General features: G+C 44.6%; 1 protein-coding gene across 1 annotated transcript; it reads left to right on the forward strand.

Moving 5' to 3' along the window:
* The first annotated feature begins 4954 nt into the window (after window positions 1-4954).
* Window positions 4955-8892, forward strand: LOC124690011. Its single transcript, XM_047223458.1, has 3 exons — window positions 4955-5192; window positions 6186-6980; window positions 8460-8892. The coding sequence occupies exons 1-3, from the start codon at window positions 4955-4957 to the stop codon at window positions 8753-8755; spliced, it is 1329 nt and encodes a 442-aa protein (XP_047079414.1). The 3' UTR covers window positions 8756-8892.
* The last annotated feature ends 17841 nt before the right edge of the window (window positions 8893-26733 follow it).

Raw genomic sequence — 26733 nt, forward strand, 5'->3', positions numbered from 1 at the left:
ATATCAATCCAAGTGAACTTCCAAATAAAGCTATGCTCCCCGGCAACGGCGCCGAGAAAATAGTCTTGATGACCCACAAGTATAGGGGATCGCAACGGTCTTCGAGGGAAGTATTACCCAATTTATTGATTCGACACAAGGGGAGACAAAGAATACTTGAAAGCCTTAACGACGGAGTTGTCAATTCAGCTGCACTCGGAAACAGAACTTGCTCGCAAGAGTTTATCAGTAGTAACAGTTTTATAGTAGTAGCGGTAGTGAAATAACAGCGAGTGAGAGTAACAGAGACAGCGGTAGTGATTTTAGTAAACGGCAGGATTAAAATACTGTAGGCACGGGGACGGATGACGGGCGTTGCATGGATGAGAGAAACTCATGTAACAAACATAGCGGGGCATTTGCGAGATAATAATAAAACGGTATCCAAGTACTAATCAATCAATAGGCATGTGTTCCAATTATAGTCGTACGTGCTCGCAATGAGAAACTTGCACAACATCTTTTGTCCTACCAGCCGGTGGCAGCCGGGCCTCAAGGGAAACTACTTGGATATTAAGGTACTCCTTTTAATAGAGTACCGGAGCAAAGCATTAACACTCCGTGAACACATGTGATCCTCACGTCGCTACCATTCCCTCCGGTTGTCCCGATTTACGTCACTTCGGGGCCATTGGTTCCGGACAGCGACAAGTGTATACAACTTGCGGGTAAGACCATAAACAATGAATATCATGATGAAATAATAACATGTTCAGATCTGAGATCATGGCACTCGGGCCCTAGTGACAAGCATTAAGCATAACAAGTTGCAACAATATCATAAAAGTACCATCTACGGACACTAGGCACTATGCCCTAACAATCTTATGCTATTACATGACCAATCTCATCCAATCCCTACCATCCCCTTCGGCCTACAGCGGGGGAATTACTCACACATGGATGGGGGAAACATGGCTGGTTGATGGAGAGGCGTTGGCGGTGGTGATGGCGATGATCTCCTCCAATTCCCCGTCCCGGCGGAGTGCCAGAACGGAGACTTCTGGCTCCCGCGGCGGAGTTTCGCGATGTGGCGGCGTTCTGGAGGGTTTCTGGCGACTTCGACTTCTCCCCGTGCGTTTTTAGGTCGAGGCGAATAAGTAGTCCGAAGGAGGGCGTCGGAGGCCGGCCGAGGGGGCCACACCACAGGGCCACGCGGGCCCCCCGGGCCGCGCCGCCCTATGGTGTGGGGCCCTCGGGCCTCCACCTTACTTGTCCTTCTGGCTCCGTCAGTATTCTGGGAAAATAGGCCCTTTCGTCAAAATCCCGAGGTTTTTCCTGAAAGTTGGATTTCCGCACAAAAACGAGACACCAGAACAGTTCTGCTGAAAACAGCGTTAGTCCGTGTTAGTTGCATCCAAAATACACAAATTAGAGGCAAAACAATAGCAAAAGTGTTCGGGAAAGTAGATACGTTTTGGACGTATCAACAACAAGGAAGACGGTGTAGAGTCTTATAATGTTTACAATATGTCTTTTATGTGAGTTCTGCTGCACCGGTTCATCCTTGTGTTTGTTTCAAATAACCTTGCTATCCTAAGCCTTGTATCGAGAGGGAATACTTCTCATGCATCCAAAATCCTTGAGCCAACCACTATGCCATTTGTGTCCACCATACCTACCTACTACATGGTATTTCTCCGCCATTCCAAAGTAAATTGCTTGAGTGCTACCTTTAAATAATTCAAAATTTATCACCTCTGATTTGTGTCAATGTTTTATAGCTCATGAGGAAGTATGTGGTGTTTATCTTTCGATCTTGTCATTTACTTCGGACAGACTTTCACCAATGGACTAGTTGCTCATCCGCTTATCCAATAATTTTGCAAAAAGAGCTGGCAATGGGGTGCCCAGCCCCAATTAATTAACTTGCATTAATAATTCCCTTCACATGTTTTGCTCTGATCTATCAGTAAGCAACTTAATTTTGCAAATAGACACTCCTCCATGGTATGTGAATGTTGGAAGGCACCCGAGGATTCGGTTAGCCATGGCTTGTGTAAGCAAAAGGTTGGGAGGAGTGTCATCCATAAATAAAGAAAAACTAAACTAAAGTACATGTGTAAACAAAAGAGAAGAGGGATGATCTACCTTGCTGGTAGAGATAACGTCCTTCATGGGAGCCACTCTTGAAAGTCTGGTTGATAAGGTAGTTAGAGTACCCGCTACCATTCGTTGACAACAACAAACACCTCTCAAAACTTTATTTGCATGCTCTCTTTATGTTTTCAAAACCAAAGCTCTAGCACAAATATAGCAATCAATGCTTCCCTCTGCGAAGGGCCATTCTTCTACTTTTATGTTGAGTCAGTTTACCCATTTCTCTCTATCTTGGAAGCAAACACTTGTGTGAACTGTGCATTGATTCCTACATACTTGCATATTGCACTTGTTATATTACTTTGCATTGACAACTATCCATGAGATATACATGTTATAAGTTGAAAGCAACCGCTGAAACTTAATCTTCCTTTGTGTTGCTTCAATACCTTTACTATGAATTTATTGCTTTATGAGTTAACTCTTATGCAAGACTTATTGATGCTTGTCTTGAAAGTACTATTCATGAAAAGTCTTTGCTTTATGATTCATTTGTTTACTCATGTCATTACCATTGTTTTGATCGCTGCATTCATTACATATGCTTACAATAGTATGATCAAGGTTATGATGGCATGTCACTCCAGAAATTATCTTTGTTATCGTTTACCCGCTCGGGACGAGCAGAAACTAAGCTTGGGGATGCTGATACGTCTCCGACGTATCGATAATTTCTTATGTTCCATGCCACATTATTGATGATATCTACATGTTTTATGCATACTTTATGTCATTATTATGCGTTTTCCGGAACTAACCTATTGACGAGATGCCGAAGGGCCAGTTGCTGTTTTCTGTTGTTTTTGGTTCCAGAAATCCTAGTAAGGAAATATTCTCGGAATCGGACGAAATCAATGCCCAACATCCTATTTTTCCCGGAAGGTTCCAGAGCATCGAAGAAGTATCGGAGAGGAGCCAGTGGGCCCCACCCCACAGGGCGGCGCGGCCCGGGGGGGCGCCCCCCTAGTGTGTGGGCCCACCAGGCCCCCTCCGAGGCTACCCTTCCGCCTACTTAAGGTCTCCGTCGCGAAAACCCTATCACGTTCGACGAAACCAGAGAAAACCTTCCAGAGCCGCCGCCATCGCGAAGCCAAGATCTGGGGGACAGGAGTCTCCGTTCCGGCACGCCGCCGGGACGGGGAAGTGCCCCCGGAAGGCTCCTCCATCGACACCACCGCCATCTTCATCAACGCTGCTGTCTCCCATGAGGAGGGAGTAGTTCTCCATCGAGGCTCGGGGCTGTACCGGTAGCTATGTGGTTAATCTCTCTCCTATGTGCTTCAATACAATAATCTCATGAGCTGCCTTACATGATTGAGATTCATATGATGATGCTTGTAATCTAGATGTCATTATGCTAGTCAAGTGGGTTTTACTTATGTGATCTCCGGAGACTCCTTGTCCCACGTGTGTAAAGGTGACAGTGTGTGCACCGTGTGGGTCTCTTAGGCTATATTTCACGGAATACTTATTCGCTGTTATGAATGGCATAGTGAAGTGCTTACTTATATCTCTTTATGATTGCAATGTGTTTTGTATCACAATTTATCTGTGTGCTACTCTAGTGATGTTATTAAAGTAGTTTATTCCTCCTGCACGGTGTAATGGTGACAGTGTGTACATCGTGTAGTACTTGGCGTAGGCTATGATTGTGATCTCTTGTAGATTATGAAGTTAACTATTGCTATGATAGTATTGATGTGATCTATTCCTCCTTTCGTAGTGTGAAGGTGACAGTGTGCATGCTATGTTAGTACTTGGTTTGGTTATGTTGATCTGTCATGCACTCTAAGGTTATTTAAATATGAACATTGAATATTGTGGAGCTTGTTAACTCCGGCATTGAGGGTTCGTGTAATCCTACACAGTTAGTGGTGTTCATCATCCAACAAGAGGGTGTAGAGTCTAGCATCTATCTATTTATTCTATTATGTGATCAATGTTGAGAGTGTCCACTAGTGAAAGTATGATCCCTAGGCCTTGTTCCTAAATACTGCTATCGCTGCTTGTTTACTGTTTTACTGCATTTTTACTTCCTGTAATATTACTACCATCAACTGCACGCTAGCAAGCACTTTTCTGGCGCCGTTGCTACTGCTCGCATTTATTCATACCACCTGTATTTCACTATCTCTTCGCCGAACTAGTGCACCTATTAGGTGTGTTGGGGACACAAGAGACTTCTTGCTTTGTGGTTGCAGGGTTGCATGAGAGGGATATCTTTCACCTCTTCCTCCCTGAGTTCGATAAACCTTGGGTGATCCACTTAAGGGAAACTTGTTGCTGTTCTACAAACCTCTGCTCTTGGAGGCCCAACACTGTCTACAAGAATAGAAGCACCCGTAGACATCAATCGTATATAAGTTATACGTTCAGTTCATGAAGCAAATCATCCACTTGTTGCAACGGAAAAACTCTAAAATGAACCTTGAATTTATAGGTGCTAGCTAAATCAAACCTTGAACTTTGAATCCGCAAAATCGGCACTCTTAACTTATGAATCTCGTCCTACCCCAAACCATAGACATGTTTGGCACACCAAGAAAACTACGATCACAACTAGGATTATGGGCTCCTCTCATTGATAGTTGGGCCCACAAGTCATATTTATCTTTATTTTTATTTTTTCTTTTCCCCCATCCCGTAACTTTCTTCTGGTCAAACCTACCATCGAGGCCCGGTGGCTAGGCATTTCAACTCAGCGGTGGAGTGATCCTGCAAGGCACGTCAACAACGGGGAGCAGGGAGGCGCTCACCATACGCAGTGGCGGTGGAGAAGGAACACCGCGAGAAGAGCAACTCGTGAGGAAGGTCGATGAACGGCAGCTCCCGATCGAAGACTGAGAAGAAACGCGTGGTGCCGACGATTGGGGCCTTCATGGTCGATTACTGCTGTGAAGAGAAGCAAGATGAGAGGACGAAGATAGGCCGCAGATCAGCTGGACTTGGGGATGGTCGTGACAACGACACGATCAATAGCCGCGACGAAGGCCACGTGTCTTCATCTCTGTGTTCGAGCGGGGATTATCGAGCTCGATGGAGTCGTATTGGAGGTGCTCCTCGGCTCCAAGAAAATCCTCTGGTGATTGGCTCACAACAGCGTTGCTTCCCCTGGAAGCATTTGCTCGCCGGAGTGGAGACAATGGTGGAGCTCAGAGCTTTCAACACGGGCACGAGGCTGCAACAAAGAGCTCATCCAACCTCCCTAGTGAAGCCTTGCTCCCCATGTCGGCACGGCCCTGGACGAGGGTGTCAACTAGGTCACCGACAGTCCTCCGGGTTGGAGTCTAGGCGAAGCCAGGTGTGGTGGGTGGGGGTGGGGTGGGGGGGGGGAGTAGTGGCGTTAACCATCTAGGGTCTAACTTGCCACGTCAGCAAGTACCGACTGAAACCGTTCTAAGCTTAAAAATAAAAGGAAGAATGCAATTTTAATGCTATTCATGTGTGTTGTATGAAAAATGCACATTGTTCGGTCTATAAAGTGGCACATCCACTTATTGCAAATAAAGCCCATGCACTATGTATAATTGGCTGGTTGATGATAGAGTAAATTTATAGGTCGGTTACTTAATGATTATGACAACTCTCACTTATAAATAGTGGCATCTTCCATGTCGCAAGACATGAAAGGAAAATCGAGTTCTACTTTACATGTATATACTACTTGTGTCGATGTCTAATGAAAAAGCTATTAATCGGAACGAGATACACTGGAAAATCAAGCAAGAAGCTCGTCTTTGGAGAGCAATAGGCACATATATGTTCGTGCAGAGACGTTTATTTAGAAAACTTCCACCTCTTTTCATACGAAGTTCTAAGGCTACTACTACATATGTACGGCACGAATATTCCACTCACTCACTCTGAGGTTGTGCAACAGACACAACAATGAGAGTGGTTTGTGCAATTTTCTCCTGGTGCGAACACGTTCGTTTAGATTAATAAACTTTTACGTATACCATTCTTTCTTCGTACGAGATGCTAAGTTTACTGCAAAGTCTGCACGGCACGAAGATTCCACTCACTCACTCCTCACTCATTGTGAGCTTCTGCCACCCGGCTCTCGCCTCCCCATTCCCAACAGCCTCCGCCGGCCTCCATGGATCCCCACGGCGCCGACCTCCCGTGCATCGTCCAAGCCCTAGCCTCCATGGACCCCAACGACGCCGCCGAACGGCCCTGCATCGTCCAAGCCCTAGCGGCGTCCCCCTCCAAACCCCAAGCGGCCTTTCCCGCCGCCGCCGCCGCCGGAGACCATCCGACGCCGCCCGCCCCCAACTCCTCCAGGACCAGAGCCACGAGCCCGCGCCGCACGCGCTCCGGCGGCGCCCCCGAGTGGACCGCCGCCGAGACGCTCGCGCTGGTCGCCACGGTCGCCGCCGTCGACGACGACGGCTGGGCCCGCTCCGTCTCCGCGTTCCAGAAGTGGGCCATCGTCGCCGACAACCTCGCCTCCTCCGCGGGGCCTTCCTCCAGGCGGAAGGGGAGGGCGGCCGGCGAGTGCAAGCGGCGCTGGGAGGCGCTCGTGGCGGAGTACGGGGCGGTGCGGCGCGCCGGGGGGAGGTACTGGGGGATGGGCGCCGCCGCGAGGAGGAAGGCCGGGCTCCCCGAGGGGTTCGACGCCGAGGTGTACGGCATCATGGACGCGCTGATCCAGGTCGAGGAGGCGTTCTTGGCAGGTGCCGGTGGAGGAGGGGGCGGGGAGGGCTCAGTCGGTGCCGGTGGTGCTCAGCCAACTCAGGTGCGAAAAGAAGAGAGTGGTGATGCTGGACTCGGGGAGGAGGAGGAGGAGGAGGAGATGCAGGTGGATGGTGGAGATGCGAATGCTCCTCAAGATTTGGGTAAAATAATGCTCTCATTTTGCTTGATGTGTTCACACTCCTGACCTGATTCGCATGTGGGTATGAATCTATTAGATATTTTGATGTGGTAATTGTGTGCTTTTGATTATGATATGTTGGGGATACTTTATGGATTAGTACAAAATGCGACCATGTAGCATTTCGACGATACAATGTGGAAACAGATTCTAGTAATAACCCCTAGATGATATGCTAAGGAATCAAGCTACTCACTCTGACCCATAATGACTGTCGTAGTTCAGATCGGAGGGAGTACTGAATTAGGATGATTTGATAAAGTGAGCGTTTTGCATACCGACATGGTTCCATCCTGGGTTGTGTTACGGAATTGGCGTGGGCATAATTTACTAAGCATATTTCTGATAATGCTAGTAGTTACCATGAAGGAGGCTGCTTATAATGTCTTTCCTTTCGGTTTTTTCTTACTAGTAGCAATATTGTGTCCTAGTCCAATTAGAATACTTTGTTTTTCTTGTAACTGCCATGTCCACTCCAGTAGCTATTCTCAATACTTGTCTGGGGCCTGGAACCACAAATCCTGTATGATTAAAATCTAGGATCTTCAGATACAGCATCTTAATTCATTTTGATGCATTCTAGGTTGCCATTTATTAGTATCTAATATCATAAAGAAAGAAGCCTTTCTTGTCATTTTTCTGTCTGTATAACTTTTGACCAAATTATTGTAGTATGATCAAGCAATTCTCTTAATAATCTCATGAAACTCATGATGTGCTATGTTACTTTGATGCCACAATGAGGTATTCCTTAACTGAATATGGCTTTGGTAGAAGTTATGCCACAGCAATATCATTTTTTGTAGTGGTAAACCTGAGTTTGGTCACTAGCTCTACCTTCTCTATGCTATAATTGTTTCCGTTAATTCCAAAATAGTGACATGTCGTAGGGACCTAAGTGTAAACATTTATCTAGATTTTCAGTATGAAAGTAATACTACCTCTGTCTATTTTTAGATGTCAAAAATTTGTCTAAATTCGAATGTATCTAAACATTTTTTAGCCATAGATACATCCAAATTTAGACGAACCAATGGACATCTATTAACGGACGGAGGGAGTATTTCGTATCAAATGTGTGCTCTTGTGTAAGTCGATAGAAATTTATGATGATAGAGGATATACTAAGAGAAGAAGCGGTTCAGTTTCTCATATTATTGAAATATGTTTGGCTGAACTGTCGAAGCCCATTTCTACAAACATTGCCTTCTTTTTTACTTTGCATTGACATCTTTTCTATGTAGGTGGTTTCCTTAAATACCATTGTTTGTGTTTTCTTTTAGTACTCAATGTTAAAACAGATTCTTTGAGGACACAGAATTATGGCATATGTTTAGATACTGAAATCAGCTTCTTTACAATTGTCTACTATCTAGTGTTAGTATTTGTTTGTGTCATGTCATGTTTTGCCGCTAACTTGCGTGTTCTGTTTGTCCAGAAGATGCTGGCGCAGAAGCACACAACAAGCACAAGAAGAGCCAAACTGATGCATGGGAGCTGGCCAACAAGTTAAACGAAAACGCGCAACATATTCATATGCTACTAAACGGAGAGGCCAACGAAGAAGCTGGCCAGAACCGTGTTCCTGGCGATGGTATCTCACCCGAGGCAATGGAGACCACTCGCCAGAAAGCCGACGAGCTGATCAAATCGCTAGGCGGGCTCGTGAGCTACTTGAACCAATTCACCGATCTTATCAAGGAAAATGGGATCGAGGACGTCGTCGGTGTGAACTGATTGGTGCTAGGCAGGTTTCCTTTGAACTTTGAAGTGAGAATCCTGCAGCCCAATCCTGTATCCTTGTCCCTATCTGTCTCGTCTATCTCTGTAAATATGAGGGCCCTGTAAGATGCTTCTAATCAAATGATGTAGGTTTGTAGCACACACTGTTATGTGCGTTGGTGCCATTATTTCTCATGGTCTCACCTCAGTGTCGTGGGATTTCTCATCGCTTGAGGCCACTACCCAGGATACCGTGTCAGGTAGTGACAGGCTATACGAGGATGCCGTTCCAGGCAGTGAAATCAGGGCAGTAAATTGGTGAACATACATCAAATAGCTTGAAGTCATCAATCATTACTATGCCCCAAATAGTCGCCGACAGGGGCGATGACATTGTTGTATGAGGCCGACAGTGCATCCTCTATTTAGGGATGTTGTTCCTACACTGGCGCCTCCCATAGGGCGGCTCCCAAAACAATTTTTTTTCTTTTTACAATATTTTGAAACAACATATCAATCACATTTTATTCATACTATATTCAATTATTCATACAATCACATAAATAGTACTTAAATTATTCATAGAATCAAACAAATGGAATTTAAATTATTCATACAATCAAACAAATAGAAAATAAATCATGCATTGTTGGTGGCTCCTCTCGTCGCCAACAGATGCGCAGCTAGATCCGCCTGAAGTTGAGCATGAACACCTGCATCTCGAATTTCATGATGCATGTGAAGAAAAGCGACAAATTCTTGTGGTACATGCTCTACCTCAGCAAGAGGCCCTTGATAATTAAATGGTTCATCATCATGTACAGATTCGTCGCGCTCGCTCTCAATGATCATGTTGTGCATGATCACATATGCGTTCATCATCTCCCACATCTGAGACTCAGACCAAGTGAGAGCTGTGTACCTGACAAAGGCGAAACGCCGCTGAAGCACCCCAAAAGCGCGCTCAACATCCTTGCGAGCTGCTTCCTGACATGTTGAAATTCATCTCCGAAGCTGGAGACGGGTTATGTTCACAAATGTAGTATACATCGGGTAGATACCATCAGCTAGATGGTACCCCTTGTTGTATGCGTGGCCGTTTACCTCAAAGTTCACGGCAGGAGCTTGTCCCTCAGCTAGCCTGGAAAATACCGGAGAGCGCTGCAACACGTTGATATCATTGTTTGTTCCTGTCATGCCAAACAATGCATGCTAAATTCAGAGGTCATGTTCTGCCACTGTCTCAAGAATGACACTGCACTCACCGGTATGCCTCTTGTAGACCCCTGCCAAGAAAAGGGCAATTCTTCCAGCCTCAATGCATGCAGTCAATGCTTCTGACCATCATATCGTCGTCGTTGTCCATCACGGCAATCCGACGAACACCTTGCGAGCGGTGCGGTTGTGCCGCGGTGGCGGCGAGCTCTGTTCCGGGCGAAACAGCGGCTGCCGGTCGAGGGGGTGGCTGCCGTGTCGATGGACGACGGTTCCTGGACAGGCGGCGGTGTCTATTGTAAGCAGGGGGCGCGACGGCGAGGTGGCGATCTAGAGTGGTGGGAAGCGGCTCGGGCGTGGGTAGGAGGTGGGGAAAGCGGTGCGTCTGGCTAACAAGCGGAGCTCACGCTCGTTTTCTGATGTGCCGCGAGGCGCCAGCGCGCCCGATCTGCGCCCTCTATGAAGGGCCGGCACGGGGTTGCCGGCGATTCTATTGGGTTCGAAAACTAGCCGGCGCCATTTAAAACGGATCGGTGCGAGCCCAAAAACCACGCTAGCCTTCAAAACATTATCGGGGCCGCTATGGGCGCGCCGATGGAGATGCTCTTATGCATTTGATATGCAAACAATGCCCCAACGGTACTGAAAGTATCACCGAGTCACTATGTAGCAAACCAGGAGCCCACAAGACATCCAACATGATGCTGATCTGGAAGAACGCCTGCGCAGCAAGATTGCGCCACATCGCATTGCTGACGAGCGGCGCAGTGCGGCCGATGGGCGGACGGTCCATGCGACCATGCGAGCTTTGGTTGGTGTGTTGAGGCCAGCGCGCGGCGCCCATGGTGTCCATTATCAGCTGGGTCTTAGTCTTAGTGCTGAGAGAGCTAGCTGTTCACAAGCCTAATGCTGATGGGTCTAGCCTAGAACAAGGAATTACAGGGCGAAATGGAAGGATCTGGCTTGGGCAATCACAAAGAGGCACATTCAGCTGTTCTTACAGCTATGCACAATAGTGCAATCGGTGGGCATTCAGAGTACTCCCTATGAGAGCTTCCGTTTTGTTATGGGTCTACTGGATTTGTTTCCAGAGTTTCAGGGTGAAATGCTAAGATCTATGATCGGGCAATGACGGCATCTGTGTACTGCTTTCTTCTTGAAGTCGTCGCTTTTGGGGAACCTGAACTTCACGTGTTATCTTGGTGTGTAAGGAATAGAACAGTAGCGATTTTTCATTTTTTTTTATTTTTTCTTATCTTTTGCGATTGTGTACATCTGTACTAGCATTAGAATATTTACAGGGGTTAGATGTAATTGGTGCTTTCTCGATATCCAGGAGTGGAGCCAGGCTCACGGTAAAAAGGGCCATGGCCCGGGTGCTGGAAAAATTTCTTCTTAGTATTACGGAAGAAATAATTTGGCCCGGGGCGCAGGCCAGATAAGCCCAACTCGACCGAGCGAGCAAGGCTCGTTTCGCCTCCAATCTAGCTGCAGGCCGCTCGCTGTTCCCGTACTCAGGGGTACCTCACGTCCTAGAAATGTCGGCACTTTGGTGCAGGCACTTTTGGAAGTCACCCTTAGAAGTATGTTTATATGGCATATTTTTGTTAACTGCCGCAAATCATGCTTTAATTCACGGCAGTCAGCAAAAGTGCCGCTAATCACATGCTAATTGATGGCAGATCCGCGAAAGTGCCGGCCATTATTTCCAACCATCAACGGCGCTACGGTGAACTGCCGAAAAGTGAAGGTACAGGGGTGCTGGTGTTTTTTCACGTAAGTGGTGCAAATGTTGAATTATGTTTAAAAAAACCCTCGAAATATTTATTAAGAAAACAACTCCCTCTCTGCCGCCTCTCTGCCTTCGTTCCTCTCTCCTCGCGCCATCCGCCGCCGTCCCCTACTCAGGCCATTGCCGACCGTGTACAGTGCCGCCGATCCAAGCTCCGCATCATAAGGCCTCCTCCACTCCCGCATTCCCTCCACTCTCACGCAACCTCTCTCCATGCCCCCGATGGGCGCTCCCGCAGTAACCCTACCTCCACATTGGCTCGAGCTGCCGGCGCGGCCGCTCCTCCGACGCCGGCTACCTCCCAGCTGCCGCTCGGAGCTACGACACCGCCACAGTATCCTCCACTGGTTCCCCACCGACACGATACTGTACCTCTCCTGATGCGTGCCCCCGTGGCAACCCTAACTCCGCCTCGCCACCCTCATCGTGGAATCATCCTCGAGTCCCTCGACCAGGCGAGCGATGGCGTGCTGGAGTGTGCGGCCGTGGTGGCTGGCAAGGGCCGCAACGCCTCACCAGAGGACGAGGCGCTACGAGATGTGGCCAGGAAGGTCGCCAGATGTCTCGGGGCTCAGGGGCCTGTGGGAGGGGGGGGATTTATAATATACCACACTTTACTTAGTTTCGTTACTATTTACCACACATTACGTGGCTATTTATTATTTGCCACACATTAGATTAATTTCTTTATAATTTGCCCTATTTCTCTTTTTACGGAACTATTCACCTTTTTAACATGAAAATACATACTAAAATACACTGCGTGTACATCTTTGGATGGAACCTACCTAGCTGGACATAATCGATGAACCAAACGTCTGTCCAGTGCTATTCCTCAATTCACTTATCCGCGTCCAGTGAGTTCCAGCTGAGAAGGGAATAGCTGGTAGGTGTGAGGGAGCAAGGTAGGGGATGCAACGCTGAGCTCTTCGTGTTGGAGATATGTCCAAGAGGCAATAATAAAATGGTTATTATATATCTTTGTGTTTATGATAAATGTTTGCATATCATGCTATAATTGTATTAACCGAAACATTGATATATGTGTGTTATGTAAACAACAAGGAGTCCCTAGTAAGCCTCTTGTATAACTAGCTTGTTGATTAATAGATGATCATGGTTTCATGATCATGAAAATTGGATGTTATTAATAACAAGGTTATGTCATTAGATGAATGATATAATGGACACACACCCAAATAAGCGTAGCATAAGATCACGTCATTAAGTTCAGTTTGCTATAAGCTTTCGATACATAGTTACCTAGTCCTTCGACCATGAGATCATGTAAATCACTTATACCGGAAGGGTACTTTGATTACATCAAACGCACTGCGTAAATGGGTGGTTATAAAGGTGGGATTAAGTATTCGGAAAGTATGAGTTGAGGCATATGGATCAAGAGTGGGATTTGTCCATCCCGATGACGGATAGATATACTCTGGACCCTCTCGGTGGAATTTCGTCTGATTAGCTTGCAAGCATGTGAATAGTTCACAAGAGATGATATAAAACGGTACGAGTAAAGAGTACTTGTCGGTGACGAGGTTGAACAAGGTATGGGGATACCGATGATAAAACCTCGGACAAGTAAAATATCGTGTGACAAAGGGAATCGGTATCGTATGTAAATGGTTCAATCGATCACTAAGTTATCGTTGAATATGTGGGAGCCATTATGGATCTCCAGATCCCGCTATTGGTTATTGGTCGGAGAGGAGTCTCGACCATGTCTGCATAGTCCACGAACCGTAGGGTGACACACTTAAGGTTTGATGTCGTTTTAAGTAGATATGGAATATGGAATGGAGTTCGAATATTGTTCGGAGTCTCGGATAGGATCCAGGACATCACGAGGAGGTCCGGAATGGTCCGGAGAATAAGATTCATATATAGGAAGTCACTTTCCAAGTTCGGAAATGATCCGGTGCATTTATGGAAGGCGCTAGAATGTTCTAGAACCTTCCGGAAGAAATCACCATGGAAGGTGGAGTCCCGGTTGGACTCCACCATCCCTAACTTGCCAACGAAGTGGGAGGGTGGAGTCCATGGAGGACTCCACCTCCTTGGTCGGCCAACAAGGGGGGAAGGGGAGAGTCCCTATCCCTCTAGGTTTCGTCCATATGGCAGTTTTTGAATTGGGGTCTTATTCGAAGACTTTGGGCAAACCCTAGGGATTCGACCTATATAAAGAGGAGGAGAGGGAGGAGGGCAGACACAGTTGGCCGCACCACCTAGGGCACCCCAAGGCCGGCGCCCAAGAGATCCCCCTCTCCCAAACCCTAGCACCACTCCCTCCTCCACCTCTCTCCCGTAGCGCTTAGGCGCGGCCCCCCCCGAGATCTCCACCACCACCGCCACCACGCCGTCGTGCTGGCGGGATTCCGAGGAGGATCTACTACATCCGCTGCCCGCTGGAACGGCGAGAAGGACGTCGTCATCAACACCGTACGTGTGACCGAGTACGGAGGTGCTGCCCGACTGTGGCACCGTCAAGATCTTCTACGCGCTTTCGAAAGCGGCAAGTGATCGACTACAGCAACAACGAGATCTAATCTCGTAGGCTTTGGAAATCTTCGAGGGTTAGTCTCATGATCTTCTCGTTGCTACCATCTTCTAGATTGCATCTTGGCTTGTTATTCGTTCTTGCGGTAGGAAATTTTTTGTTTTCTATGCTACGAATCCCATCAGTGGTATCAGAGCCGTGTCTATGCATAGATTGGATGCACGAGTAGAACACAATGGTTTTGTGGGCGTTGATGCTTTTGTTGTCTTTAATTCGTGTACTTTGCATCTTGCGGGTGTAGGATAACGTAGCATAGAAAACAAAAAATTTCCTACCGCGAACACGAAATCCAAGCCAAGATGCAATCTAGAAGACGGTAGCAACGAGGGGATTATCGAGTCTCACCCTTGAAGAGATTCCAAAGCCTACAAGATGAGGCTCTTGTTGCTGCGGTAGACGTTCACTTGCCGCTTGCAAAAGCGCGTAGAAGATCTTGATCACGGCGCCACGAACGGGCAGCACCTCCGTACTCGGTCACACGTTCGGTTGTTGATGAAGACGATGTCCACCTCCCCGTTCCAGCGGGCAGCGGAAGTAGTAGCTCCTCTTGAATCCGACAGAGACGACGGCGTGGTGTCGGTGGTGGTGGAGAAACCCGGCGGAGCTTCGCTAAGCGTGCGGGATGTGGTGGAGGAGAGAGGGCCGCTAGGGTTTGGGAGAGGGGGCGCCGGCCACTAAGGGGTGCGGCCACCTTGTGGTCTTGGGGTGGCCGGCCCCTCCCCTTGGCCCCTCATTATATAGGTGGAAGCCCCAAGTGTTGGACTACAAGTCTCCGAATAAGACCCGAACCCAAAACCTTCCATGTGATAGGAAAACCTACCCAAGGTGGGAATCCCACTTGGGGTGGGATCCCCCCTTCCATGTGGGGGGGTGGCCGACCCCCTTTGGGGAGTCCACTTGGGACTCCTCCCCCTTAGGGTTGGCCGGCCATGGGAGGTGGAGTCCCACCGGGACTCCGCCTTCCTTAGTGGTTTCTTCCGGACTTTTCTAGAACCTTCTAGAACCTTCCATAGAACCTTCCGGATCATTTTCAAACACATAAAATGACATCCTATATATGAATCTTATTCTCCGGACCATTCCGGAACTCCTCGTGATGTCCGGGATCTCATCCGGGACTCCGAACAAATATTCGAACTCCATTCCATATTCAAGTTCTACCATTTCTACATCCAACTTTAAGTGTGTCACCCTACGGTTCGCGAACTATGCGGACATGGTTGAGTACTCACTCCGACCAATAACCAATAGCGGGATCCGGAGATCCATAATGGCTCCCACATATTCAACGATGACTTAGTGATCGAATGAACCATTCACATACGATACCAATTCCCTTTGTCACGCGATATTTTACTTGTCCGAGGTTTGATCATCGGTATCACTCTATACCTTGTTCAACCTCGTCTCTTGACAAGTACTCTTTACTCGTACCGTGGTATGTGTCTCTTATGAACTTATTCATATGCTTGCAAGACATTAGACGACATTCCACCGAGAGGGCCCAGAGTATATCTATCCGTCATCGGGATGGACAAATCCCACTATTGATCCATATGCCTCAACTCATACTTTCTGGATACTTAATCCCACCTTTATAACCACCCATTTACGCAATGGCGTTTGATGTAATCAAAGTACCTTTCCGGTATAAGTGATTTACATGATCTCATGGTCATAAGGACTAGGTAACTATGTATCGAAAGCTTATAGCAAATAACTTAATGACGTGATCTTATGCTACGCTTAATTGGGTGTGTCCATTACATCATTCATACAATGATATAACCTTGTTATTAATAACATCCAATGTTCATGATTATGAAACTAATCATCTATTAATCAACAAGCTAGTTAAGAGGCTTACTAGGGACTCTTTGTTGTTTACATAACACACATGTATCAATGTTTCGGTTAATACAATTATAGCATGGTATATAAACATTTATCATAAACATAAAGATATATAATAACCACTTTTATTATTGCCTCTTGGGCATATCTCCAACACTCTCCCACTTGCACTAGAGTCAATAATCTAGATTACATTGTAAGGTACCTAACATCCATGGCATTCTGGTGTTGGTCATGCTTTGCCCTAGGGAGAGCTTTAGTCAACGGATCCGCTACATTCAGATCAGTGTGTACTTTGCAAATCTTTACTTCTCCATCTTCGATGTACTCGCGAATCGAATGATAACGCAGCTTGATATGCTTCAGTCTCTTGTGTGACCTTGGTTCTTGTGCATTGGCGATGGCACCCATGTTGTCACAGTAGATGACTAGTGGGTCCAATGCACTAGGAACCACACCGAGCTCTACAATGAACCTCTTCATCCATACCGCTTCTGATGAAGCCTCGAAGCCGCTATGTACTCCGATTCCGTTGAGGATTTCGCCACCGTGCACTCGCTTCGAGCTTGCCCAGACTTCATCGCAGACACCATTCAATATAAACACGTACCTGCATCGTGACTTAGAGTCATCAGGATCAATGTTCCAACTTGCATCGGTGTAACTTGTTACAACGAGCTCTTGGTCACCTCCATAACAAAGAAACATATCCTTAGTTCTTTTTAAGTATTTCAGGATATTCTTGACCGCTGTCCAGTGTTCCATTCCTGGATCACTTTGATATCTCGCTAGTCAAACTAACAACATGTGCTATATCCGGTCTTGTACATAGCATGGCATACATGATAGAGCCTATCGCCGAGGCATAGGGGATCTGACTCATCCTTTCTCTTTCTTCTGCCGTAGCCGGACCTTGAGTCTTTACTCAAAACCTTGCCTGGTAACATAGGTAAGAATCCTTTCTTACTTTCGTCCATTCTAAACTTCTTTAGAATCTTGTCCAGGTATGTACTCTGTGATAGCCCTATTAGACGTCTTGATCTATCTCTATAAATCTTGATGCCTAATATATACGATGCTTCACCAAGGTCTTTCATTGAAAAACTATTATTCAAATAACCTTTTACACTGCTTAATAGTTCTATATCATTCCCAATCAATAATATGTCATCTACATATAATATCGTGAACGCCACTGAGCTCCCACTCACTTTCTTGTAAATACAGGCCTCTCCATGACACTCGTATAAACCCGAAGTCTTTGATCACCTTATCAAAGCGTCGGTTCCAACTTCTCGATGCTTGCTTCGATCCATAGATTGAACGCTGAAGTTTGCATACTTTGTCAGCATTTTTAGGATCGACAAAACCTTTGGGTTGTACCATATACAACTCTTCCTCAATGTCTCCATTAAGGCACGCCGTTTTGACATCCGTCTGCCAAATCTCATAATCGAAAAATGCAGCTATTGCTAACAAAATCCTCACAGATTTTAGCTTCGCTACAGGTGAGAAAGTCTCATCGTAGTCAACACCTTGAATTTGTCGGAAACCCTTTGCGACAAGTCGAGCTTTATAGACAGTAATATTACCATCAAGCATCTGTTTTTCTCTTGAAGATCCATTTATTCTCGACAGCCTTGCGGCTATCAGGTAAGTCTACCAAAGTCCGTACTTTGTTATCATACATGGATCCCATTTCGGATTTCATGGCTTCTTGCCATTTGTTGGAATCTGGGCTCATCATCGCTTCTTCATACTGTAAGGGTACATTGCCCCTATGTGTGGTTTTGGTAATTAATGACAACCCCTATGGACTAATGTTTTCATTGAGTTTATATGAAGGAATATTCCATAGGTACTACTTGCTCTCCATGTGTTGGATTCAAGTATGGATGCCATGAAGATAAAGATATACCTTGTGTATTGGCATCAAGATCATCGGTATGAAGATATATACGTGATATGATCAAGAAGAAGAAATGAAGATGGAGTTCTTATGTGGAACTCAATATTAGCCATGCTCTATCTTATGTGAGTATGAGAAGATACAAGGTTGAGTTGGGCAAGTTCAAGATGAGCATCTTGAGTGGATCACATGCTTGAAGCTTGCCGTCCATTTGGTGATAATGGACATGTGAAGATGTGCATCAATGAAGCTTTCCCATCACTCGTGTATGGGGGAGCATTTGTGAGTATACACGAAGCGACAATGAACAAGTGATGGGATGCGCAAGGCAAAGGTATGACCTTGATAGGTTTTCCTTTTACCGGTCTCGAGGTGGTTGATGGGAGACCGGATTATAGGATAGATAGCCGCACTATCAAGAGGGGCTTCCGGTTGGGTAACTTGATCACATCGTCTTAGGGAGCTCAATCCTTGCATGCGTTGCATATTCTTATTGCTTCTTGGTATTTCTCGGTGTGAGGTTCTTGAGCTTGTTGCTAGCTTTACAACAAGCCCAAGTTCATCGAAAACGGAGTTCACATGCATCTTCTATTGCGTTTTCGAAGTTGGGTGATTTTACCGGTTATTCATGATATAAGGTTCTACCTTTTATATTCATGATAAAATCCCCTCCTACAGATTCTTGGGTTTTGACTTTCCATAAGATAGCATTTGTTGTTATCTTCCAAACAAAATTGGTTTCATACGATTCGGAGTTCGGGAGCATTTGTTATTAAAGAAAAGGTAAAAGAGAAAAAGAAAAAGAAAAGAAAAAGGGGGGGGAGGCGGCCGGTTGCCGACCGGCCTGCCGGACCGCATGCCGGCCCACCCGGTCGACCGGCCGGCCACCGGCCCACGCACCGGCCTGGCCCGGCCACCCTCCCGGCCCGACCGGCCTCGCCACCAGTCCGCAGCTGGCAGGCCCAGCTGTCCCTCCGGTCGAGCCGGATCTCCTACCGGCCGCCCGGTCGGCACCCCGGCCCAGCCGGATTTCGGACCGGACCGCGCGCCGCAGCCTTATCCGCCGCCCACGCGCGCTGCGTGCCTCGCCCAGCTGCTGGTCCGGCTGGGCCGGACCCCAGACCGGCCTGGCCGGCCACAGCTCCGGTCAACCGGCTGGGCCGCCGGCTGGGGCACGTTTTTGGGCCGTTTTTTGTGCGATTTTCACTCGGTTTTTTCCCCAACGGTTATATTTGCTCCCATGCTATAAATAGCTCTTCTTCCACCTTGAGCAACTAGTTCTTCCCATTCTCTCTCCTCCATTGCTACCATTTGAAGAACTTGCTCTCTCTCTTGTTCCCCCCCATGATTCTTGCTCATATTTGAGGATTTGAGAGAGGAGATCTAGATCTACACTTCCACCAAACCAATTCTTCTCTAAGTGAGGGAATCTCTTGGGATCTAGATCTTGGAGTCTTTAGTTGACTTTCCCCTTGTTCTTCCTCTCCAATCTCATCCTAGCATTCGTTGCTTTGGTGGGATTTGAGTGTGAAGGACTTGAACACCTCCGTGTTCTTGCTTTGCATCATTGCATAGTGTTGAGCTCTCCACCACGATTAGTTCGAGTGAGAGACCGTGAGCTTGTTACTCTTGGAGGGAAACCTCCTAGTTGGCTTGGCGGTTGGTGCTCCGGTGATCTCTTCAAGAAGATTGTGAAGAGGCCCGGGCTTCTCCTTCGTGGAGCTTGTGAAGTGGTTGTGGAGCTTGCCATCTCCGGAGCGGAGGAAAAGCTAACCATAAGGAAAGGGCCATTATCCTTCGTGGGTGTGGTTCGGAGAATAGGGTGAGCCTTCGTGGCGCGGGGAATCCTTCGTGGGACCTCCACTCCTCCAAACGTGACGTACCTTGTTGCAAAGCAAGGGAACACGGGAATACATCCTCGTCTCCGCGTGCCTCGGTTATTTCTATACCCGAGCTCTCTTTCCTTGTGATAGCCATCGTGCTTGAAGTACATATATCTTGCTATCACTTGTGCTACATATATCTTGTGCCTATCTTGCTTAGCTCTAGTTGCCATTGTCACACTTAGTTGAGCTTAGCATATTTAGGGTTTGTGCTTGTAAGCTAAACATTAGTTTAATTCCGCATTCTTACAAGACAAATCCGCAAGAGTTTGTAATTGCCTATTCACCCCCCCTCTAGGCGACATCTCGATCTTTCAATTGGTATCGGAGCAAGGTCTCTCCTTGTTTTAGGCTTCACCGCCTTGAGAGTAAAGATGTCGGCTAGTAATTTAGTGCACAATGACACAATTATCTTTGTAGGCACAAATTATCATTTGTGGCGAAATTGCTTGCTTTGTAAACTTCGGACCTTGTGTCCAAACATTGAGCAATTTCTAGATGTAGGTTTTTCTCCTCCGATGGATCCTCAAAATCTATCTTTAGAGGATGAGAAAAACTTACATCTTGAAGCTCAAGTATCTAATGAACTTTTATTCTCCTTGAGACCCGATTTTCGTAGGTTCTTGATATATATAAAGCGAAAGTCGTCTCATGAGATGTGGATCAAGCTTAAGGAAATGTTTGGTGGATCCACTTCTCATTTGGTCGGTGGTGACTCCGAGGAGCTCTCTTCTTCTTCACATCATGAAGAGCTCCAAGTTGCTTCCACCTCCGGCCGTGATGAGTCATCATCTTCTTCCACTTCACCAACGTGTTGCAAGACACAAGGTAATGATATGGTGAGTGGTGAGGGAAATTGCAATGTTGATATTGTGCTCATTAGTGATGACTCTTCATCTCTATCTCATTGCAATGGTTCCTCTTTGGACTTAAACACATCTTGCATTGAAAATAATCTACATGCTTGTGTTGATAGTTCTTGCATATCATGTGTAAATTGCTTACATAGATCTCATGAGGATATGCTTGCCTTGTCTTGCTCCCATAATCAAAATGCTTCTATTTCCTCTAGTTGCTTGTTGACTAACAATGTAGAGGAAACCGAACACTCTATGGATCAAGACATGATTTCAAATGAGGATTCAAGAATACCTTCATCTTCATCCTCCGGTATGCACATGTGCCTTATGGCAAATGGATCAAAGGTATCTCCTACTTTGACTCCTAACACATCCTCTAATGATGAGAGTGATGATGATGATAATAATGAAGAACATAATACCTTGGTGCATGATATGGCAATGGTATATGCTTCTCTTCGTGGTAATAAAGAAGCTCGTGCTTATCTCGAACACTCTATGGATACCTTGAATAAATATAAGGAAACCATAGTGAAGTTGGAGTCCCATGTTGAAAATGAGGAAATGAGATTCACTCTCCTCAAGCATGAGCTAAAAGATGAGAAGCATGCTAATTTCATGCTTACACAAAAAATTGAATCCTATATGCATGAAAATGAGAAAACTATTGTTGATGCTTGTGCTACTAACTCTAATTCTTGTGAAGCATCTACCTTAGAGGAGAATGTTGAGCTAAGGGCTCAACTTGAGTTGCTAACTAGCAATTATAGGGAATTGGAAGAAAGTCATAAAAATCTCTCAAGCTCTCATGATGATCTTCTAATTTCCTATGATGGGCTAAAGTTAGCTCATGAGGCAAGTATCACTAAGGTAACATCTTGTGAGCCTCATATGGATGTTAGCACAATCTCTACTACAAATGTTATATTGCCATGTGCTAGTCCTTGTAATCCATCTAGTCAAACTAGTGATACACCTTGTGTTGGATTACTCACTTTGCCTTGTTGCTCTAACAATGAAGCTTCTACTTCCTCTAGTACTTGTATTTCTACTAACCATGTAGAGGAAATAAAAGAGCTCGAGGCCCAAGTCCTTTCTTTGAAGAAAGACTTGGAAAAGCGTCATGATGGGAAATCCGCACTTGACAAGATGCTAAGTGTGCAACAATCTCCCAATGACAAGAGTGGACTTGGATTCAACTCCAATAACAAGAACATGTCCAAGAGCAAGAGCAACAAGAAGAAGGGCCAAGACAAAGTCAAGGATCCGGCCAAGTTGGTTTGCTTCAAGTGCAAGGTTGAAGGGCATCATGTTAGATCATGCCCATTGAAGAAGAAGAAGCACTTGAGTGAGAAACAACAAGGGAAACGGCCACAAGGTCAAGGTCAAGCTCATGCTCGACCTCAAGTTGAAGATAGGCCACTTCCCAAGAAGAATCAAGATATTGTTCCCCAAGAGAAGAAATCAATAAAGAAGAGAAAGGGGAACACTTGCTACTTATGCCGTGAGAAGGGGCACTTTGCTTCTTCTTGCTTAGGTGGTACCTTATCTAACCCTATAATTGTTGATGATGATTATTCTCTAGGGAAGGATAAGGATGGCAATGTGTTTGCCAAGTTTGTTGGAACTCAAAGTGGTTTCAAGAAAAGAACCATTTGGGTTGCCAAGCCTATTGTGACTAACCTCTTAGGACCCAACTTGGTTGGGGACCAACAATCTCAAACTTGATCAATAGGTACAAATGGAGGGCATTGGAGACTTGGCTACTTCATGAAGAATTAAGGGATCTTCATATATTATATTTTTTACCAAGCCAAGTCGTATGGATTATCATCTATATCTTATATCCAATGTTCCTTCTTGCGGTAACTCATTCTTCAACTCTTCATGTTTATTGTAAGTTACTTGCCCCTTTGCATATTTGGTTTTGTACCAAATATGTGTATGTATGTGTTGTGTCTTACTTGCTTATCTTGTGTGTTCAAGTATGTTTGTTTGACTCACCATATACTTGTGTATTGTTTTGAGCCTAATGCATCTTGATGATATCTTATTTGGCTCTCTTTGAAGTGATTAATGGAACATCCCATTTTGGGGGAGTGATATGCTTTGTGCATCTCACTTTCTTTAAAATGTGTGTACATGGGTACAACCACTTAGTATTGATATTAAGAGATTATCTAGTCACTATGTGGTGTGTCATACTCATGAGAAATTCAAATTCTAATGTCCATTAATCATCTCTAGTCGAATTTTAGTTGCCTCTTGTTTTAGAAGAAATGACTTATCACATTATGGGGGAGTAATATGTTATGTACATATCACAAGCCTAGAAAATGTGAACATATGAGGTTATGCCACTTAGTGTTGATACACGTAATTATCTTGATCCTAGGTGGCATGTTTGCTCAAACAAGCTCCACTTGTAGTAAAAAGCTTTTATTGCTCATCTTTTGGTTCTTGTTTGAGTAAGAAATTCTTGGTACGGTTTTCCTCAAATACATATCTCTATATCTTATTTGGGACACCGTTTGCTTCAAGTTATTCTAATCATTGCCGTGCGTGATTGTTTGACTAATTGAAGCCATCAAGAATCTTCATCCGTGCATAGTGCTTAATTATATATACTTATCCTATGCCTTTATTTGTGAAGTTGATCCTTACTATCATTGTCAATTCACCACCGGAAATTATGTCCAATATATTCATTGTCTTTGACAATTGATAACCTTGTATGTGGTTGAATTCATGGATCATCTTCACCTTGGATTGTTTCTTATTGCCTTATTTTATTTCCAACAAATCTTTGTTGCTCCCATGTGTCTTCCTTGTCCCTTTGAAAAATCTTTTGATAAATTCTCTTGATTCATATCAAGTGTTTGTTTTGGAAGACAAATCTTTTCCTTACGGTACATTGTGCCATTGTGAAAAGTGTATAGGGTTTGGTTTATTTTGTTTGAACCTTGCTCTTTGGGGGAGTTTGCTATCTCATTCTTTCTTACATGATTTATTTGCTTGAATGAGATAAATCCTTGAGCATGTTTGCTTTATTTCATCCTCTATGCTCAATGGTTTCTTCTTAGTTCACTTGTTGAACTTTGTTGAACAAATCTTTTGTGATTTGCTTCTTAGATATAATTTGGACAACAAATTTGTTTTGTGACACCTCTATGCATTATTTAATTCTTTTGGTGTTTTGTCCAAAGTATATCTTTCTTGGATCTTTAAAAGTTTTGGTGCATGCTTATATGTAATTTGTTTATGCTTGTAGCATGCTTGCTTTCTTTCGATCCATTATGTAGGATATACTCCATCAAATCCTAAATGGCTAAGATGTGCATGAAATTCGAATTTCATCTAAATATGCACATGTTTATATGGAGTGTGTTCTATATATTGTGGTTAGTCTAACCATGTTGGACCCAATAAGTTTGGGGACCAAGATGTACTTGAATGATGTTTTAGGTACATTGGAGATGCAATGGAGGCTTGTCTCATCTATAAGGAAGGTGTTGTCACCATATGAGGATTGGAGTCAAGCTAGGATGATCGATGAACTCTTATCCACTACATCAAGCCATTGCCATCTCGGTAACAAGTATCTTATTCATGCACTCTCATATAGCATCCAACCTCTTGTAGGTTGTATCTTGGCATGAAATTATTTATTTCGAAAATATTGCGGTTCTTGAAAAACCCTTTTAAAGTAAAACTTCTTATTGAACACTTGAGTAATTTGAGAAGATGCATATGATAGGTTATATATATATATATCATATTTTATGATTCACCTATCACAAATATGCCCTCTAGCAATTTATTGCATACCAATTCCTCAAAGAGCTCTTGTGTACAATATTGATGAAATTGTGAAATAAATCCGTATTTGTGATACTTGTTGCCTCTCTCAAAACATTCCAACTAGCTTTACTTCCCTTATTGTTAGTTGTGATGTTTTTGAGATTTTCTTGGTTGAAGCTCATTCATATACCATAAGTGAAAATTGGAGCCATAGGCTATATATATGCTTTATTAAGCAAACATCCTTTGGTATTTTTTATGACTTCATCTTGGATACCTTGTCTTATCTATTTTGTTAACCTCTTGTGTGTGCATGTTTCTTTATGGATCACTTGTCCACTTTAGAAACTCATATACATAAGAGCGCTAATCTATCACCTTGATATCCTTGTTCTTTGCCAACCATCTTCTTATCCTTTTGATTTTAGTGTTGTTGGTAAAGAAGATTTATGAGTGCTTAGTTTATTTGTTTTCCTTCTTGCACTCATATTTCGTAATTGTTGGACTAAAGTTGTTCTTGATAAGCATACTCTCTTTATCTTAGTTGTATTCTAAATGATATATAGGGAGTGAGGATTCCATGTTTGTGCATATTGTATTCAAATGCAAACATTATAAATTGTGCACGAACCTTGGGGAGCTTTCTTATTTTTAGAGCACCATATCTCTCTTATTATGATATCTTTGTTTGTCCAATTGGATCCTTGATTGCTTGCCTTTATTTGTTGAAGCTCACTTCACCATGTTATCTTTATGCAATCTTTGATCCTCAATATAGTTTGACTTCCTTCAAGTATTCATCATTGGATATGTGCACTTGATTCCACTCAAAATTATGAGAAGTGCACACTTTGGGGAGGAACTCACATTATATTGGCCTTCTAAATTTTTCACCCATTTTGACAATCGATGCCAATGGGGAGAAGTTTAGAGGGTTTAAGGGAATGGTTTTATACTTAAGCTTGGTTTGTGCTTAAGTGTTTTGCCTCTCATGCATTCCATATTTATATGTCTTGCATGGTTGTATATATATAGTGGAAACTATCCCAAAGGTTAATCTTGACAATGTATGCAATGAATTCATGTTCATCACACGTGCATACATTGTGGGGGAGTTTTCTCTATATATATTGGTTCTACTCACATCCATTGCATTTGTTGTAGTTGTGTGAGTAGAGCCGGTTTTGATATGGGCTAGTAGCTTTGTGTTACTTGACCATATCAAATACAACCTCTTGTATACAACTTATTCTCGGATAAGTTGCGTACTTGTCACTAATATTCATTATATAAACCCTCTTATTGTGGTTGTCATCAATTACCAAAATGGGGGAGATTGTAAGGGTACATTGCCCCTATGTGTGGTTTTGGTAATTAATGACAACCCCTATGGACTAATGTTTTCATTGAGTTTATATGAAGGAATATTCCATAGGTACTACTTGCTCTCCATGTGTTGGATTCAAGTATGGATGCCATGAAGATAAAGATATACCTTGTGTATTGGCATCAAGATCATCGGTATGAAGATATATACGTGATATGATCAAGAAGAAGAAATGAAGATGGAGTTCTTATGTGGAACTCAATATTAGCCATGCTCTATCTTATGTGAGTATGAGAAGATACAAGGTTGAGTTGGGCAAGTTCAAGATGAGCATCTTGAGTGGATCACATGCTTGAAGCTTGCCGTCCATTTGGTGATAATGGACATGTGAAGATGTGCATCAATGAAGCTTTCCCATCACTGTGTATGGGGGAGCATTTGTGAGTATACACGAAGCGACAATGAACAAGTGATGGGATGCGCAAGGCAAAGGTATGACCTTGATAGGTTTTCCTTTTACCGGTCTCGAGGTGGTTGATGGGAGACCGGATTATAGGATAGATAGCCGCACTATCAAGAGGGGCTTCCGGTTGGGTAACTTGATCACATCGTCTTAGGGAGCTCAATCCTTGCATGCGTTGCATATTCTTATTGCTTCTTGGTATTTCTCGGTGTGAGGTTCTTGAGCTTGTTGCTAGCTTTACAACAAGCCCAAGTTCATCGAAAACGGAGTTCACATGCATCTTCTATTGCGTTTTCGAAGTTGGGTGATTTTACCGGTTATTC

The sequence above is a fragment of the Lolium rigidum genome, chromosome 2, assembly GCF_022539505.1.
Source record: "Lolium rigidum isolate FL_2022 chromosome 2, APGP_CSIRO_Lrig_0.1, whole genome shotgun sequence".
Classification (NCBI taxonomy): domain Eukaryota; kingdom Viridiplantae; phylum Streptophyta; class Magnoliopsida; order Poales; family Poaceae; genus Lolium; species Lolium rigidum.